We start from the raw sequence: 18,941 nt of genomic DNA, 5'->3' as shown, positions 1-18,941 counted from the left end.
ACTTGTATTTGCTTTCTATGCTTCTCACATCAACTTTTTTTTAAAGCAGGGCTCCTGTTTTTTAGCAACAGATTTCACCTGTAGAACTTAAGTTGAACACTGGGTTTCCTGGCATTCTTGAACTGTAAAGTCCAATATTCAGAAAATCTTGAATTTGTGACTGGTGTGGAATGCCTTTCCATTCGACTTAAATTTTCTGTGGAATACCTTTTCATTTGTCTCAAGTTCACTGCACACTGTCTAACTAAATGCAGCTTTCTAGCACCATCCGGTGATTGACCTAGACCATGGGTGCTTTACGAAAGGTTCAATAATACATTGATACCTAATGTGTGCAATATAGAGCACTTGGTTGAATTATATACGTGGGTTGTCAGGGCTGGCTTTAGTGTGATGATCATTTTTGGTGCCCAGTCCCATTGACCTACTCCTCGGTTTCCCTCACTATCAAAAAACGAAAGTGCGACTCATCTCACCATAGCCCCTCTCTGACATACACTTCATTTGTTTTAAAACATTGGTAAAGGCTGGCTTTACCAACCTGAATGCATATTTACCCAAATTAACTCTTTTTTGCAACATTTGGAATAGAAAATCAAAGACTAGGGGAAAAAAAACATAACGTCCTAACCAATTTTATGCAGTTGGCATGCAGCTCTTTGATGATATTCCATTACAGTCACTTTCTATATTAGAGTTGTATCGAATGAACTGCGGCAACAACAAAAAAACCTCTGTGACAAAAGCAGTAATCTACTTTATCCACATAAAATACAGATCTGTGATCTGCACAGTCAGTGTTCTCTGCAGCAGGCATATCACCTCTCTCTGCCACTTTATGGCAAGTCAATACTGCCACTAGATAAAACTCCATATCGTAGCAGGTACATTAATCACAAGAGTTATCTTCACATTTGCATTCATGCCTGAAGGTTGTAGGCAAAAGGAACTCTGCAGCAATTGTTTTTAAATTTTAAGTTGTTGCTAAACATAGGCCCCTCTGAGGTCAGGACTCCTCCACCCAGGTCAGCGCCCAGTGAGGCAGCACCAGTCTCATTCCCCTAAAGCAGGCCTTGATTAAGGTACATTGTTTAGGCTGAATAAGGGTATATTCAGAAATTTACTTGGGGGAAACTGGTGGTCTTGGAGTGACACCAAGGGTTACAAAGAGGATTTGGGGAGATGCCTATTGAAATTGTTTGCACTATCAGTAGTTTGTAACTGAGCTGCATTTCAATATTGACACTAAGAGGACTCAATGAAAAGTAGAAGTTCCCTAAAGTGCAGTTGATTTGGTTTTACTCACAAGTGTGTCTGTACATCTCAATTTCATTTTCAGTTCTATCTGCCTCTCTCTTTCTGTTTTTTTCTGCATTCTTAAAATCTGTTTCTATTTGTTATATTCTCCCTCTCACACAAACATACTCTAACCCTTCTCTCCTCTCTCTTTTCATGAACGACTATCTTCCTAGCTATGTCTCCCTCTTCTTTTTACACACCTTTTACTCTCTCTTTCCTGCTCACTTTCCCTCATTCTCCTTTCCGATGTCTTTCGCTAGCCTTTTCTTTAGTTGTTATCTCTCACCACCTATCTTCCTCTCTTATAGCCTATTTCTTACTTGCTCTCACTTTATCAGAGTGAGGTCTCCAGTCACTGCTCTCAGAGATTCCTGGGGTGGGGCGGTGCGTGGGGGGGGATTAATACATTTAAATTTATTGAAATAAAAAAAATTTAAACTTACCTCCTCTGCCGCGTACTGCACCTTTCTCCTGCGTTATCGCTGCACGCAGGCACAGGCTTCCAGCCTGCCCTTTGGCCAATCCTGACGCTGCTCAAAGCAGCACCAGGATTGGCTGTGAGCGCCCTGGCTGGGCACTCCCAGGCAGACTGGGAGCCTGTGCAGGCTCTCTCCAGCCCAGCAACTGTGTTGCTGGGCTGTAGAGAGCCCTGTGCGCATGTGTGTTTGGCTGGCCAGAGACTGCAGGCCAAACATACATGCGCAGTGAGAGGGAGTGCTGTGCACTCCCCTTAGTGCACGTCATCCCCATGGCCCCACCCCTTTCAAAGTAAAGGAAATAATTATAGTTTATTATCCTTTTCTTTGAAAGGTTTTGCAGCTGCTGCTGCTGGCAGGGGTTGACGCTCCTCTGCCCTTATGGAGGAGCCACCCCTGGAGGTCCCGCTTTACCTTTCTGTCATAAACTGTCTTCATTCCTTTTTTCTTTTTAACAGGAAGTAGTAACTAAAGGCAGCTATTTGGTGACACAGAAAGCTTTTGAATCCCACTTCCATACAAGACACAACAAATTGTTGCAGAGGCAGAAATATCAATTGTAACAGTCAATTAAAGCATGTTAATTTTCATTGATAACAAGCAAACCACATAGACCCTCTCCGTCCCCTTGCAAGTAAATTTACCAACCACAGAGGCATAGATGTGATATGAGGGCAAGGGAGTAGCCTGAAAAATAAAATAACCCTCACTTTGAAACTTTGCCTTAATGACACTGAGTGAGACGAGCAAGCCCAAGCACTTATTTGTTCCCTTCCTCAAGGAAATCCTAAAAACACTGCACCCAAATAGTGCCTTTTACATCTGCATTCTCAGTGTTTGCCCATGCATATATCCAATCAACTCACCCACCCACTCACTTACCCATCGATCCATCCATCATATAACATCCCCATCGTGCAACCATCAATCCTATCCATCCATCATTCTCTCCTTCGACCCACAATCCAGTCTTAATTCTAGACATCTATTCTTCTTTCATTTGCTCCTCTCAACTCCTTCTCATCCTTATTTCTCTCTCCCACCTGTTACCCTAAGGACCCTCTATTGATCCATCATCCTTACTTGAGTCCGTCCGTCTTTCATGATTTCATCATTCTCTCCATTGCTTTACTCAGTCAGCCACCTCTAATCCACCCACCCATCCCTTCATCCCATCAGCCACCTTTCTATCCACCAATTCTCTTTCCACCCATCCATTCACTGATCTTTCCATTCATCTATCTCTTCATTCATCCCTTCCTTCCTTCTTTCTTTTTGTGCTCTGTTGTTTCATTAGTTCATGCTCCCACTGCTCTATCTTGCTTTTCGGACCAGTATCTCCAATAAAAATCACTGTCACCATATTAAAGCATGTATGTCGGCCCAGTGACACCCACCCCTGTTCAAGCTACTAAAGTTGAGAGGTGGGATTCATCATGCTCCTGTGTGTAGGTAATATTTTTGAATAACTCCTGCCTTCTACCTTCAATTATTCTATGCATTAGCTCAGAAGAATTACATTCTGCTTTTCTGATGTGCTGTAATCTCTGTGGCCTTTTAACCATGCCCACCGCACACCCACCACTATCACTTGTTCATGGGATTGCCTTTCAAAAATCACTTGATGACATTGGTAAATGCTTTACATTTGTCCCTCCTTGTGGCAGTTTTGTTACTGACTTGGCTGTCGACCCTGTTACATGGATAATTGCACTTTTGCCAATACTTTTGACTACGCGTGAAGTTCTTTTTCCTTTTGTGTCTCTCCTTCGCACTCATGATCATGACGGACCTGGCGCTTTGAATCGGCTCTCCTATGTCAACTGTTTTACTTTTCATTTTCAATTTATGCGGCAAGAAAAGTCCTGTTAGGAATTTACAAGGCTAATAACTCTAACTCGAGCAAACTCAAGGCCCGTTGCATTGCAAATGCTTGTTTAAATGTGCTTAGGTTGGCCTCATACATAAATCTCTTAGAGGTGTTCAACAGTCAAAGGCATTTTTTACACTGTCTGAGAGTCGTCGAGACTGACCTGCTTTGCAGGCAGTGATGATTCATGAGTAACAGGTGGTACCAACATTTTTATGAGTTATAGTGTGGGGCGCAGTACGAAAGTTGAAGTACTACAGCCACATTTTGTCCCATTTTGTTGTCAGCTTAAGTGATGTCATGCTTGTTCAATGTAAAAATACAAAAAGGTGATAGGTGTAATATATGGAATAATCTCAGACATTGATAATCACTCAGGTTGAATTCCAGGCCATCGTTTTTTTGCCCCCTGTGTCACTCCATCAAGAGACCAGCCATATGCAAATCAGACTAGGTCCTGCTATAATGCATACAGTTCAGTCGAAACTGCTAGGCCAGTTGTTTTTTTAGAGAATACAAGCGTTCCCAGGCCAGTGCCAACTTTGTTGAGCCTTCTCAGTGAAGTTGAGCGATCATGTGAAATATGCCTGCTAGATGTAAGAAGTCTAACTTAGAAAAACAAAAAAGGGGTGGTTGCTAGGCTTTATAATGAGCAGCTTCAAGAACAATTGTCTGTTACAGACCCCCTTTATTTGAATGGCACGGAGAATTTAATTTACCAGCGGACTCACAGTGCTGAAGCATATAATGGCTATTTTCACTCCGCGAACAAAAAGCAAGAAACTTTTCAGAACTTTTCTTGGAGGTCACCTGGGTTGTCCGAATTACAGTAAAGTTTAACATCGGGCTGTTGTGGGACTACCTGCTGCAGCCGAGGCTTCCGCTCAGAAGGAGCAAGCAGCTGTCTGCCAGGCACCTGAGACTTCTGGCTGGTGGGCCTGGGCTCCACGCGAAAACTTTAACTTTACTTCTAGCCCACTGACCCTCCGCGTTCTTCTCCCTGGTGCTTGCGGTCACTCGCAACTTACTGCGCTCTCCGGAACATTACGTGTCGCAACAGAAGTGTAGCCGCTTCCCACAATTTGTTCCAAATCTGTGGAGCCATCTGTCAGCGAAACAGGAAGGTCTGGGTTCCCTTTCTCTCCTGGGCTTCGTTCGCTATTTTAGGGAGCTTCACTTCTGTCTGCATAGAGAGGAGCAAAGGCGGTCTGAGGGCCGGACTACTACAGTGGCGGCGAGGCCGTGCACAGAAGCCGCTGCTGGGCCCATCTGCCACAGCTCGAGGTGTATTCATTATTGATGGAGCCAGAGGCGGGGGCTGCTCAGATATGCAGCCCTGCTTTGGGTAAATGAGACATTCTTCGGCAAATTGCTTCGTTTTTTTGATTGCTGATTGTACGCGTGTCACCAAGCTGACTCAAGGTTCATCGATGCATGCTCAGTAAATTAGAAAGAACATAACTATGGATCAGCCAGGAGAATGAATTCTGTGCCTACAATGACCCAGGGCCATTTAATTTTCTGCTTAATTTTGTTGCAGTCAGTTTGCATTTTGGGTTATTATGCAGTAGGAAATTAACAATAAATAACAAATTTGGTCCTCGTACGCTTGCAATGATGAATCTTTGTACTGCTGTTTGTGAGAGACTGGGATCAAGGTCTGTGTCCGTCTGTTACCCTGGAAAATGTGAAGGAAGGAAAGAAAGAAGAGCGTGTATGATGTTTGCCAGTGAATCTCAGGCTTCAACAGCAAATGTATTTTCTGGTTATCTTTAGAATTGCGATGACTGAGCTGTACTCCTGCTTCTCTTTCCTCCTTAGATAACCTGAGGAAGATGGATGCAGACGAGGCACAAGACATGTCCCAGGTTTCAGGTGAGAAATGGTCATAGGATGAGGAGAAAAAGAAAAGCAGAGAAGCACAGCATCACCCGATTCAATTCACATACATGTATATATACTCACACACCTATACACACTATGTACACGAACCTACACATGTTCACTTGTGCATGCACAAGCACACTTGGGACACGCACAAAACATGCACACAAGTCCCGAACAAACACATGCTCACATGTACTCACACACAAACACACACACACACACATACACAAACACAGACACACATCTATCTGGCAGATCTCCTGACTTTTAAATTCCAGGATTAAGCATATTACCCCTAGATTACTCCTCGAACTCAATAGTAAGTCACAAGTATTACAAGCGTAAACTGCACCTCCCTACAACAAAATCTTTGAGGCTGATTCACAACAAAAAGTGGTAAATCTGCACACATTTAAGTGTACCTGTGTACAGGTATATAAATATTATGTTTTGCAATTCACATACATTCTTAGTTCTACACCAGGAATTGTGTACAAGTACGGATTTCCCAGCATACTACTGGGAATGTGATGTAACATAATCTCTGGGCTTTTATTTTTCTCAACATGGATTTTTTTTTCTCCATGGAGAAAGCCTTTAATCTACAACACCACCATAATGGGAGGTGATTCGTGTCCCTTCACATCCTGGAAGGGGCGTTACTCTAATTCTTAATTGTAGTAAACTTCCAAGCAAAGAAACATATGAGTTTATGGACTTTCCCAAACATCGAAGGGCAACAATTGTAAATTCTGCTCACTTCACACCCCTTTCATGGGATTTATTATTATACATTTCTCCGTACTCATGGTGGAGCAATCTAGCGTAGTAAAACATTTGCACTAGTCATGAATCCTTTGGTGAACTCCTGCAATAAACGAAGGTACTTTCAGTCATACACGAATGTTTGTGGCTGAGAATGCCTGTGTGCATGAGTTTCCCTGTGAATTGGGCTCATTTTTGTTTGAGGGAACAGAGATGCCGGTGCAAAAATCCATTGTAGCATCACAGAGAATAGTGCTTTCCAATATGTGCACCTATGTTGCAATACTATGCCTTACACCATAGATGAATAAAATGAATAAAAAGATGATTATAGTCCTGAATATTGACTACAAAAACATTGAGCATCCAAATATTGAGGTAAAAAAAAATGACAACCAAAGTATTGTGATCCCTGTGCTTTGAGCTAAAATAATAACAAATATTGATTCCAGATTATTATCCTACACAATATCCTACAAAATATCTAAACTGAAAAAAAATCTAAACCACAAATATTGATTACAATATAGCAACTTATAAAATAAGCACTAAAATTAACATAAATTCTGAACACCGAATTAAAGTAGAAAATATCGATAAAAGAATAGAATAATATTACATATAATTAATTAATACATAAAATATGAAGTATGCTTTAAAAATATATATTTTTTATAATGAAAATGAATTTATTTTGAATGGGGTAAGAGTGGTTTGGATGTGCCAGACCTTAAGATGCATTATCTCGGATTACGGGCCATATGTACGAAAGCTTTTTCCCATAGACACAGAATGGGTAAAATCCTTTGGTACATCTGGCCCTACATTTGTTATGCGGACTCTATGAACTGCAGTGCGAGGAGGACTTCATAGAATCCCATATGCACTGTAACTGGAGATATGGAAAATCCAGCCATTTGTACAAACAGAGCAGTCAATGGCATAGACCGCTGGCGAGAGGAGGGTTGTGATACTTTGGGTGATCTATAACTGGTGCACCAATTCCTTACGCTACACAATGAAATCAACAGATTTGGCCTAGGAAGTGGGCAGTTTCTTCAATATGCCAAGATTGCAGACATGGCACATGACATATTGCTGGTGTTCCCTGAGGCCCCGGAGCCCACACAGACACTTGTCACGCTGGTGACCGGGATCTGAGACTCATCACATATTTATACCATGCTCAACATACAGAAAGGTCGTGACAGTCCCTAAAGATACAGGACAGGTGGTGTCAGATCTGTGAATTTCGCATCACAACTATAGAATGGTCTAAGATACTTAGAGGGTTATGGGAGGTCTCTGTTTACTCATGGTTTAAACTTATAGCATAATAAATATTGCATGCTTCTACCCCAAATGCCTACATGCTGTATACTCATCCAGGAACTCCGGCTTTGTGTCCTGCGGACACAGACCACTGGACTTTTTCCATGTCGTGTGGGGATTTCTGCAAATCATACCCTATTGACATGAGTTTTAGCAACATTTGCATAGGGCTATGGGCTGAACGATCCAGAGAGAGTTCAGGTATTTTTTAATGGGAATGGTCCACACACTGAAAGGAACGTAAACTTAGCAGGCAATTTGTAATACTAGGGCTAATGCTGGCCAAGCGGACAGTAGCCATTCAATGGCTGAGCCCTCAAGTTCCTTGACGGCCGAATGGCTGAAAGACATCATGGAATAGGCCGGGCAGAACAAAACCATATGAAGAAGGTGAGGCATGATGATAAAGTGATATATAGGGAGCCACTGTTCTGGACTTGACTGCTGATAACACTAATATTTTCCCTACCACAGAGGACGCGTCTGGGGATGAGACTCCTAGCCCTGTTGTCTCACGAATAAGATGACTGGAATGCTTGAGCATTGAAATTTCATGGTTGAATTGCTAGTGAGGTTGAGAAATGCCTTCTTAATGCCCTGGTATTAGAACAAAAAGATAGGGTGCTACAGCTGATGGTGCTAATTGAGTCCTGGGGTGGGGGGTTACTTTTCTTCTAAAATCTTTTTTTTAATTGTTTTGTAACACTTCATTACATTTCCTGGCATGTGATATTGTATATGGAATTGCCTCAGTGCTGACAGTTTATTTCATATTGTTAGCATTGTTGGAAATTGTAGGATTACTGAAACCCTTTGTTACATCTCAATGTTGTATCTCCTGTAACATTTTATAATTTTTAAATGTCAATAAAATATTCCACATAAATAAATAAATAAATAAATAAATAAAAAGAAAGAAAAGATCAACAACACTAAACATGGGAGACCGGAGTGGCTCAATCTTGCTACAGGAAGACCTGAGCTTGAAGTATTGAAGGTTACAGGTAAGTAACCGGATCATTACCTCCTCTTCTGTCTTCCTGCCACAGTCTTTACGAAGTAATCTATTATCCAAGCACAAGCGGATCGATCATTTTATTCACTCATAAACAAAAATAACTTAACAGCACAAGTCTATTGAAGGATTTAGCACAAATCAAAGGTTATGAACAGAAGACAAAACATGAGCTCTAGCTACTGTAGATGCTCCAGCACTCATCTGAAGTTGATAATGCAATATGAAAGTATGTGGAGAGGCCTATGGGGAAGTTTTAAAATGTCTCTTCAGCATGCCTCCTTAAACATTGCTCAAGTTGAGGCCATACCCTTTATTGATTTACTTTGGATGGCCAAGGGTTGATCTACCTTGGATGTGTCATCAGATTTAATGATCACCAGTTTTACCAATCTAGATAGGGTGGATATCATGGGAGAAAGGCTTCTACCTGTCAGACCGAAGCTGCTTAACAGGTAATCCATTCTATGGAAGGAATTGGTCCTGTCTACATATATGGAAATTGCTTTCTCCAAATCTACTATTCAGAGCTTCTCCTCCTTCAAGGAAGAGGGGATAAAAATCTTACAAAACAATATCATCCTCAAAATGGAATCTCAATGGGACTTTGGGGAGGACAAAAATACTAGGCCTAAGAATGATTTTGTCATTAGAAAGTCTCAAAAAAGTGGAGAAGAGAGCAAAGCTCCTTTTTCAATTTCTCCACTTCCCCAATCTGAACATGTAGAAACCAAAAAAACGACTTTAGTCAAGTTCTGCTAATTGTAATGGCTCAAAAGGGTTAGCAAATAAGGCATGAAGAACTAATGGCAGATCTTTGGAAGGGTCAGAATGATGATAACAAGTCTTTATAACAAAAAAGCTTCTCAGAAGCTAAGAGGTCAGCAGAGAATGGTGGCAAACCCAGCATCTAGGAAAGCTTTAATCGACACCCACTGGCTTGGTTAATGGAAACTTCTAACCTCAACCGCAATCCGTGTCTTAAAAAATCCAGGGTTTTATAGGGATCACAACAGTCTGGAGATAAGACTCTATCTTTGCACCATGCTTCAAAATTCTGCCAGTCATGTGCACAAGCTTTTGGGGTAGATGGTTTCCTTGACAGGTGGAAACTTTCAGCCACCTCCACTGAGCAGCGCTGGATCAAGAGTATTAACCTTTCAAGAGTCAAACCCCCAGTCTCGGATGTTTGAGGAAGTCTGACTTCAGAAGAGGAATCTTGAATGTGGATGGGTGAATAGGAAATTACCAATGGGGAGAATTCTCCATTTAAAAAAACAGAGGAAAATATGGTCTCCTGGGCCACTATGGTATCACAAGTAGGACCTCTGACTGATCTTCCAGGATCTTTCTCCGAGCTCTGGGGATGAGGGTGAAATGAACAAAACCTTAATAGAGGCAGTGAGGCCAAGGAATGGAAATGGTATCTGTTTCTCAGGTTTTGATGCCTAGATGCTAGAACAAGGCATTCTCCTCCTTGGCAAATAAATCCAGCTGACCAAATCTGAAGATAATTTGCTGAAACAGAGGGGATGAGAAACACAGATTAAGGAGGAGAACCTCCAACTCCACTGGCCTATTCTCGATCCCCAAGAGATATGCTGTCAAGAAAGAAAGGAGATTCCTCTCAGGCCACAGGCATAAGTTCCAAGAAAGGAGATAGAGTAGTATCTGTATTCCCCCCTGGTGATTGATGTATTCTCTTGCCACTTGATTGTCTGTCTGAATACATGCAAAGCGATTGTGAAGGAAGTTGAAGAGCCAGAAAGGAAGGTTCTATACCACAGCCAGTTCCCTCCAGGTGACCATCTGGAAACTCTCTAGACTGCTCTATTTATTCTGGGCTTGCTTGTGAACCTTCCCATACCTCCTCCCACCCAATGCTGCTGACATCTGTTGTGAGAACTGTGACAGAAGGAGGAATTAAATAGAGGCCCATTGTTCAGATTCTTTGAAGTTAGCAACTACTGGAGATCCAGGTGAATGTCTGGAGGGACAGGTACTATTGCTTCATAATTCTAAAGCACAGGGTCTTAATGATAGAGAAGATGGGGTACTAAAGGATAACGATGGAAGTGGCACCAGAGAAGAATCACTAACTTCGAGGCCATCTCGCCTTGACTTCTCAGCCAGAGTCTTGCTGAATCTTGGGATCCTGAGAGTAGAAGGGACAGATGAGATGTCAGCTTGGTCTTCCTCTTTGCTGTTTAAAACAGAGCCCTGATGAACTGTAGTATTTGTGATGGCTGAAGACTAGGAAAACATTTCTGATCAGAAGGTTTCTCTTCTGCCTTAATAAAAGATGGAAAAGCAGTTAGACAGTCATCAAGGTAGGAGCAGACTTGATTCCCACTGGAATGCAAAATACTCACCAACGGAGCCAAGAGTTTGGTTAAAAAGCCCTTGGCGCTGAAGAGAGTCTGAACTGGAATACTCAGAATTATTAATGATTTACCTCCACCACAAAGCAGAGAAATGTCTGGTGGGCCTTGTGGATAGGGATGTGAAGGTCAGTAGCAAGCATATATGAGGATGCAATAAAGTTTCCTTGATTGATTAGTTGCAGGATGTTTTGCACTATTACTGTCTAGAATGGTTTGTGAGGTGTGCAGCGGTTCACTCCTTTGAGGTCCAACACTGGTCGAAAGTCCACCCTAAAGAAAATGGAATAAAGACTCAGCTACCACTTGTTGACTGTAACAGGAGAAATTGTTAATTTCACCAGAAAGAGAATGGAAGAAAATCCCAGATAACTCTTGTTGGTTGGAACAGTTAGAGAGATTGCTGATTTCTCCCGACTCAGTTGAGAAGGGCTTGGTGATGTACTGCTTTTCTTGGTAGACGGGTTTGGGGAAAGACACTATCTGGGAAGCTTTAAAATTATTTTTGATAGTCCTCTGATATTACTTGAAGTAACCAGGCATCTGAAACTGAATGCTGCCACTTGTGATAGAAAAAAGGTGATGGCCTTCTTCTAGAAGCCCAGAGCCATCATGATTTTGGAGGAATGGGTGTTGGAGATGTTTGGGGCTGGTACCAGGACTCATCTCTAGCAGCTCCCCCCAGCCTTGACCTGTACGCTGAAAGAGCTGATTACTGCCTTTATAAGGTCCAAGGCCCAAAATCCCTGCAATAGCAATGTGTCTGTCTTTCAGGAATGAAAAACGGGGGCTATCATTTTTTTATTTTCAACTGATGTTTTCAACATCTTTTCAACTTGGTGTCCAAAGGTCTTGGATCCTTCAAATGGGAGCCTCATGAGCACTTAACTGTGCATAGCATCAGCTTTTCATAAGTGCATCCAAATATGGTGATGCTCTGCCATCACTGCTTCTGAAGCTGCTATTGAGGCATGTACATTACCAAAAGAAACAGCTGCTATAAATTAGACTTCTAACTCCATCATTGCCAACAGAGAAGAGCTATCCAATCCCTCTTGCATTCTACACACCAGCATCTCAAACTCCTTTAAAAGAGATTGAATTATGTGAGTTCTACAAGCATTGGCCGTTTACAGCAGAATAGGCTCGTTTAACTTCCACCTTTCTATCCACTTTATCAAAAGTTAATGCATCCTTTGAGACTACCGTACCTTGAGATGAGATAGTCCACCTTCAACTTGGGTGGAAATTCCTCTGAAAATCCTTATAAAGGATAATGTTTAAACAGGAATTTGTGGAGAGCTGCTTTGGTAATGTCCTCCCACTCGTGTGTGAGTACCCTGCAAAGTTTACTATGTAATGGCAATGATTCTAGATCAGGGCGTAAATATTGGGTAAAAAAAAATCCTCTTTCTCCCCTTCCCCCAAAACAGACAGAGAGTCCCCCAAATTGTCCCTCAGCTGCTGATGAAGTTCTGCAAGCTCAGCCCCTTGTACAAAATGACTACTTTTGTCTATCTCATCAGGGTCGGTCCCCCAAGGAAATTTCCTCATGCTGAAGTCTTGGTATCTTTAGTGGAGAAGGTCCAGCATCCTTTGGAGCCCCATAGGCAGCCTCCACTTCATATTTAATTTGCTCAATGTTTCTCTGCTTGCAGCACGCCAAACTGGAGCAAGACCAAAGCCGGGACAGCACGCCTTCCTGCTTGTTCTAGTTAGGAAGGGACCAAAGCCATGCAGCTTATGAACAGTTGTCTAAGCCTCCATCTTGAAGTCAGGAGGTTTCGCTACTCAGTCCAACCGACATGTTTTATCCAAGGGGAAACAGTAAAACACTTGATGCTTTAAGAGTGGCTTAATACTATTGGGATGAATATTAAAGAAACAAGCGCTCAAACGCTCTGGATGGAAAGTGTTGCTCTCAGTCCTCATTTGCTCCAAAGGGTAGTTTAACTATACAAGTACAGAGACTACTGGAGTAAGATTCTTTAAGGGAAAAACATATATTCTAACCAATAAGCACATTAATAGAAAGTCACTTATATCGGGTAGATAGTAGACCCTAATTCACAAAAAGGAAGTGATCATATCAAATTCCTCCTTTTTCTGCATGATGGGATATGACGGCCATCTTCGAGGAACTTTTTTAATTTGGCTAGGCAATATTATGTGGAACAGAGAGTCTGCTCGCTTCCTAAGGACTGCGGCAGGAAGACGGGCGAGTAAGTAATATGATCCTTAATACTACCTTTAAAATGGATAGTATTAAAGAATGATTGTGTTAAGTTCTCAAACGTTAATAAATCCAAAAAATTAAGTTCACACAAGGTTTTTCTATTACTCTTGTGCAGGTTATATTCAATATTATGAAAGTGAGAAATATGCTTGAAAGAATCAATTAATCAATCAGGTGCTTGTTAAGCGCAACTACTCTCCTGCAAGGTTCTCAAGGCGCGGGGAAGTGTAGCGTCCATCAGTGAGGTGGTTCATCGAAAAGCCATGTCTTCAGCTCCTTTGTGAAGTTGAGGAGAGGGGTAGTTCATCTGAGGTGCAGCGGAAGGGCGTTCCAAGCTGTGGCTGCGAGGTGGGTGAGTGAGTGACTCCTTGATCTTGTTTTCCTGATGCAGGTTACTTCTGCAAGCGAGAGCTAGGCTGATCGTAGGGTCCTGTGGGGTACGTAGAAGCTGAGTCATTTCTTCAGGTAGGCTGGTCCAGTGTTGTGGAGGGCTTTGTGTGCATGGGTGAGGATCTTGAAGGTGATTCTTTTCTCTATGGGAAGCCAGTGTAGTGTGCGCAGGTATTGAGAGATTTGGCAGTGTCGAGGCAGGTCGAGGACCAGTCAGGCGGCAGCGTTCTGTATGTTCTGTAGTTTGCAGATGAGTTTAATGTTGATCCCTGCATAGAGCATGTTTCCGTAGTCCAGTCTGCTGGTCATGAGGGCATGTGTGACGGTCTTACTGTGTTCGAGGGGGATCCACTTGAAGGTCTTGCGTAGGAAGCAGAGGGTGCGGAAGCAGGTGGATGTGACTGAGTTGATTTGGCGGTCCATGCTGAGTTTGGAGTCCAGCATGATCCCAAGGTTGTGGGCTTGGTTCGTGGGGGTTGGCGGGCTTCTGAGGGTGGGTGGCCACCAGGAGTCGTTCCACACGTCGGGTTGAGGGCCTATGATGAGTTCTTCTGTCTTGTTCGTGTTGAGTTGAAGGCAGCTGTTTTTCATCCAGTTGGCAACTGCTCCCATGCCTTCTCTGAACTTGTGTCTGGCTGTGTTGGGTTCGTTGGATAGGGGAGAGGATGAGTTGGGTGTCGTAGGCATAGGAGATGATGTTGATTCCGTAGCTTCTGACAATGGTGGCAAGCAGGGCCATGTAGACATTAAACAACATGGGGCTGAGGGAGGATACCTGGGGAACTCTGCAGGTGGTAGGAGTAGGGTCCTAAGGAAGGGGGTGAGTCTCACTCATTGAGTTCTGCCTGAGAGGAAGGATTGGATCCAGTCGAGGGCTTTGTTTCTGATGCCGGCTTTGTGAAGTCTGCGTATCAGGGTGTGGTGGGAGACTGTGTTGAAGGCCATCGAGAGGTCTAGTAGGATGAGTGCCACCATCTCTCCCTTGTCCAACAGGGAGCGGATGTCGTCTGTTGCGGGCAGGAGGGCTGTTTCGGTGCTATTGTTTTTTCTGAATCCAGATTGGGAGGCATCAAGGATGTTGTGGTCTTCGATAAAAGTGTCAAGTTGGCTGTTGATGGCTTTCTCTATGACTTTTGCTCGGAATGGAAGCAGGTAGATGGGCCTGAAGTTCTTGAGGTTGGTGGGGTCTGCAGAGGGTTTCTTGAGGAGGGGGTTGATCTCGGCATGTTTCCAGTCGTTGGGGAAGGATGAGTCAGCTAGGGAGCAGTTGATGCTGAGGCAGAGCTTGGGGGCGATGGTGTCAGTGGCTCTGTTGAAGATGTGGTGGGGGAAGGGTCCTTGAGGGCCCTGGAGTGTATGGACTTCCTTATCTTCAGTGTGTCTTTGGTAGTGAGGGGGGTCCAGCTGGTGATCGTTGGTTTATTGGTGTCGGGTTCTGGTGGAGGGGGTTTTGCGCGTAGGTTGTCCTTGTGGAAGCTGTCATAGATGGTCTTGATTTTGTGGTGGACGTAAGTGTTAAGTCTATCGCAGAGGTCCTGCGAGGGTGGGATGTCCATTGTTTCACTGTTGGGTTGTGCAAACTCCTTGATAAAGCTGAAGAGTTCCTTGCTGTTGTGCGTGTGTGAAGAGATTCTATCTTGTATTGCTTTCTTTTTGGTGCTTCTGTTGAGTTGGTGGTGTGCAGTGGTGGCGGCTCTGAATTTGCTTGGGGTTTCTGTGGATTTGGTGTTTCTCCAGATTTTCTCGAGGCGTCGACAAGTGCGTCTGGATTCGCTGAGCTCTGCGGTGAACCAGCTGGCTTTCTTGGCATGGGTGCTGTTCTTTTTCTTTTTGAGGGGGGCTATGGTATTGGCACAATTGCCGATCCATTTGTGAAAGGTGCATGCTGCGAGGGTGGTGGTGAGCTGGTCATCAGTGATTCTTGCCCAGCTTCTGCGAGATGGTTGGTGTTGGGGTCTGGGGACGACGGGTGTTTTGAAGGTGAAATGGATGCATCGATGGTCTGTCCATGGGGGTTCAGAGGTGTGGCTGAAGGTGACGGAGGTTCCTGTTGTGAAGATGGGGGAACGAATGTTGAGGAGGATGCATTTCAGGGTCTTCGGTGTTGGAGTGTTGTTGTTGGTGGGTTGTGCCTGGATCCAAGGTCTTGGTGGTGGTGTAGAATTGTCAGCAGCGGAGGCAGCTGAAGGATCCATGGGTGTTGGCCGGTGATCCAAGCTTACAGATGTTGTTGCGTCCTGGGTTGAGTGCGAGGAGAGCTGTTGGAGAGTCGCGATCAGGTCGCGGACGGGCACAGATGGGCTTGCCTTTGGCACACCTTCAGCGTGCCAGCTGCGAGGCCGCACAGCAGCCACCATTAAGAAGGAGGAGAGGACATCTGGGTAGCGGGATCAATGGTGTGAAAAAGGGGGGTGAGGCCGGGGGTCAGCAGCGGTGGGGAGGGGGGAAGAAAGAGTTGGGGAAAAGAGAGAGAGAGAGAAAAGAGAGAGAGTGCGAGTAGAAAGCAAAATGAGAGTAAAAGTACAGAAAAAAGGGAAAACAGACCGAGAAGAGTGCAGAAAGCGCAAAGGCACAAAACAATGGTCAGAAGAGCTTGAAAGGGGGAAGACAGAGAAATAGAGGCTGAAGGCCAGTGGGCAGCATAGCAGGGGATGAGGCACAGGCAGGAGCAGGCTGGTGGTGGAGGGCCTCGAGCTCCTGACCGGGGTCAGAGTTCAGTCAGATAGGGGCTGCTCTTGATGGAGGAGCTGCACCGAGGCAGAGCAGTTCACTGACCAGAAGAAGAGATCTCAGAAGAGTTATTCAAATAAATTTATTTAGCCATGAAATAGATCACTAATAGCTGGACACAGCAGATGTGTAAATATTTAAATATGACTCCAACATGATCGCCACGTTTATGAAACTGATCCATATATGCAAAGTGAAACCAACTATGCAGGGCAAGTATAAGAAGACAGAACGCCATGTTTTTCCCAACAAAACACTAAAAATTTTGTAAACCTAATCGATATGTGGACGGATAAAAAGTGTCAGTTGCACTCACATATTACAGAATCTTGATTTCTGGATATTAATGGTGTAACTTTGATCATTCTCATAGACATTTGCAAGGAGTCGCACGTTGTAACTACACCGAAAAGCCTACGCCTAAAAATCTATGTAGTGCTGTTATATGAGTAAAACAGCCGGGTGCCAAAGAACGTATTGTTCTTAAGAGGAAATAAGTATGACAGAAGAATAATATGCTTTTACACATTGATGATGTCCCTGGGACTACAGAGTTTCTCCTGAGTGTATATATATATTCTGCAGTCATAAGGTAATGAGAGTGATGACAGGCATACCAGCCAATTTTCAGAATCATCAAAACTTGAAAGATATTACACAAATTGTATGCGCCCACCTACATATCATGGCATTCCTAATTTGATATAAAAAGGGTGTTATCAAATTGTACATGAATGATGCCATGGGGTACATGCTCAAGGATTCTAATGCCCTAATAAAATGCTCAATCTCGCATATACTAAATCAATTGGGGTGCAGGGTTGGTTCAACAATACCTTTGGACAGTCTTTCGGACCAGGTAACAGGATGATGCTGCAGTAGAATCACAAAGCAAACAAATATTTATAAAGTAGGGTGGGGAAAATGAGTCCTTATTGTTTTTCAGAGAGATCTGGAGCTGTGTGAAACCTTGGAGTTTATATCCACAGAAAAGTCACAACACATAATGATGCCCATTAAGGCACAAATCACCTGCACCAAAACCCTCTTAAAAACTGGCTGTGCACCATATAGTTTATGCATTTCATGTTATTTAGACTACAGTAAAAAAAATGTAAATAAATAATCGTAAATAAACCCTTGCCCTAACACATGCTCTTATTATTATATTTGTGGTTAGATAGCTTAAAAGGTTGTGGTTTCAGAACAGGGGACTGCCAACCATTTTTGTTATATCAGGGAGGGTTACAGGGAGCCCCCCAGCAACCTTAGAAAATGACACAGTAAGTGTCCTGGGTCATTGAATCCATGACCCCTGGAGAGCTCGCCATATTTGTTTAAAGCACTCTGAGATGGAGCTGTATGCTATTCAGCTGGAGTGCAAGATCCCCTTGTGGTTGGTTCAGTGGCTGTACTTTGTGGCATGAAAATTGAAAAAAGCTCAAAGATATGGTTAATGTTATTTTTTAAATTTAAATGCTTTATTGAAAATATTTTGCAATAGTCACTATTTTTAAACATTGTTATGTGTGAATGTATGAAATATACATTTGATTTTAGCTATTGGTGTCTTTTTAGGTCTGTCATTTTTGATATTTTGGTCTTTTGACAAAGCCAGTAGGTCTGTTTTACTTAAAATGACACCCTTTATATTGTTCCATGACATAGCTATGCTCAGTGGTGACAGGTAGCCACCCTCTGGGGGTTGGGCATAGGACCTGACTGTAGGCCAGGCCCTGTACCCAAACCCATGCCGCACATGGCCAGAGGCTGGGAGCAGGGCCGGGGCCCACATCCAACCCTCTGCCATGCACAGTCAAAGGCTCTACGTGGCAGGGGGTTGGGTGCCCAAGGGGGTAGCGTGTAGGGGCTGGCCACCTCTTACTTTACATTAAAAAAAACAAAAATCACAGAAAAAATAATGGTTAAAGGGATTAGAGTTAGTTGAAAATGTCAGTTAAAACATGCATTTCAAAATAAACAAAACCAGTGAAATTCCCCAGTTATAATTATATCAAATAACTAACTTGCACCTTTACTATGCATTGATAATTACCACACATATTACATCACTCAGGTCATGTTCTATGACATCATTGATAACATCAGTGGAACATCTGAAAGGGCATCATTGATGACAACTCTTTTCATGACGGGGGTAATTATAGTTACTGTAAGGCACACGGTATAGTTCTGAGAGATAACAATCACTAGTGAATTTCAGTGGTTTTGTTTGTTTACAATGGTATGTTTTAAGTGCCATTTTCTTCTATGATGCCCCTTAATCCTTTGCTTATCTTCAATATATATATATATATATATATATATATATATATATATATATATATATACATAATATATATGTATATATATTTATACACAGAGTTAGGCAGTTATATAGTTTCCTTAGAAAAAGTGTGTTTGACATGGCTATATCTTTGTCGCAGTTTGACGAATCTTCATGAAATATTCTAAAAAAGTACCAAGTTGGTTCTTGTTGTGCATGTAACTTTCTGTGATGATCAGTCAAGAGGGGGCCAGGAAAAAGTGTGGGGGGGTG

General features: G+C 43.0%; 1 protein-coding gene across 5 annotated transcripts in view; it reads left to right on the top strand.

Moving 5' to 3' along the window:
- Nucleotides 1-18,941, top strand: part of IKZF1 (IKAROS family zinc finger 1) — a 300,870-nt gene that overhangs the window by 24,745 nt on the left and 257,184 nt on the right. For all 5 annotated transcript variants that reach the window (XM_069216910.1, XM_069216902.1, XM_069216894.1 and 2 more), the window contains exon 2: nucleotides 5,467-5,520. In XM_069216910.1, the coding sequence (XP_069073011.1) occupies nucleotides 5,467-5,520 (54 nt within the window). The remainder of the gene's footprint in view (nucleotides 1-5,466; nucleotides 5,521-18,941) is intronic.

Source organism: Pleurodeles waltl, chromosome 2_1 (genome assembly GCF_031143425.1).
Source record: "Pleurodeles waltl isolate 20211129_DDA chromosome 2_1, aPleWal1.hap1.20221129, whole genome shotgun sequence".
Classification (NCBI taxonomy): Eukaryota; Metazoa; Chordata; class Amphibia; order Caudata; family Salamandridae; genus Pleurodeles; species Pleurodeles waltl.
Note: the sequence above shows the minus strand (reverse complement) of the source record. Positions and strands in the feature narration are given on the sequence as shown.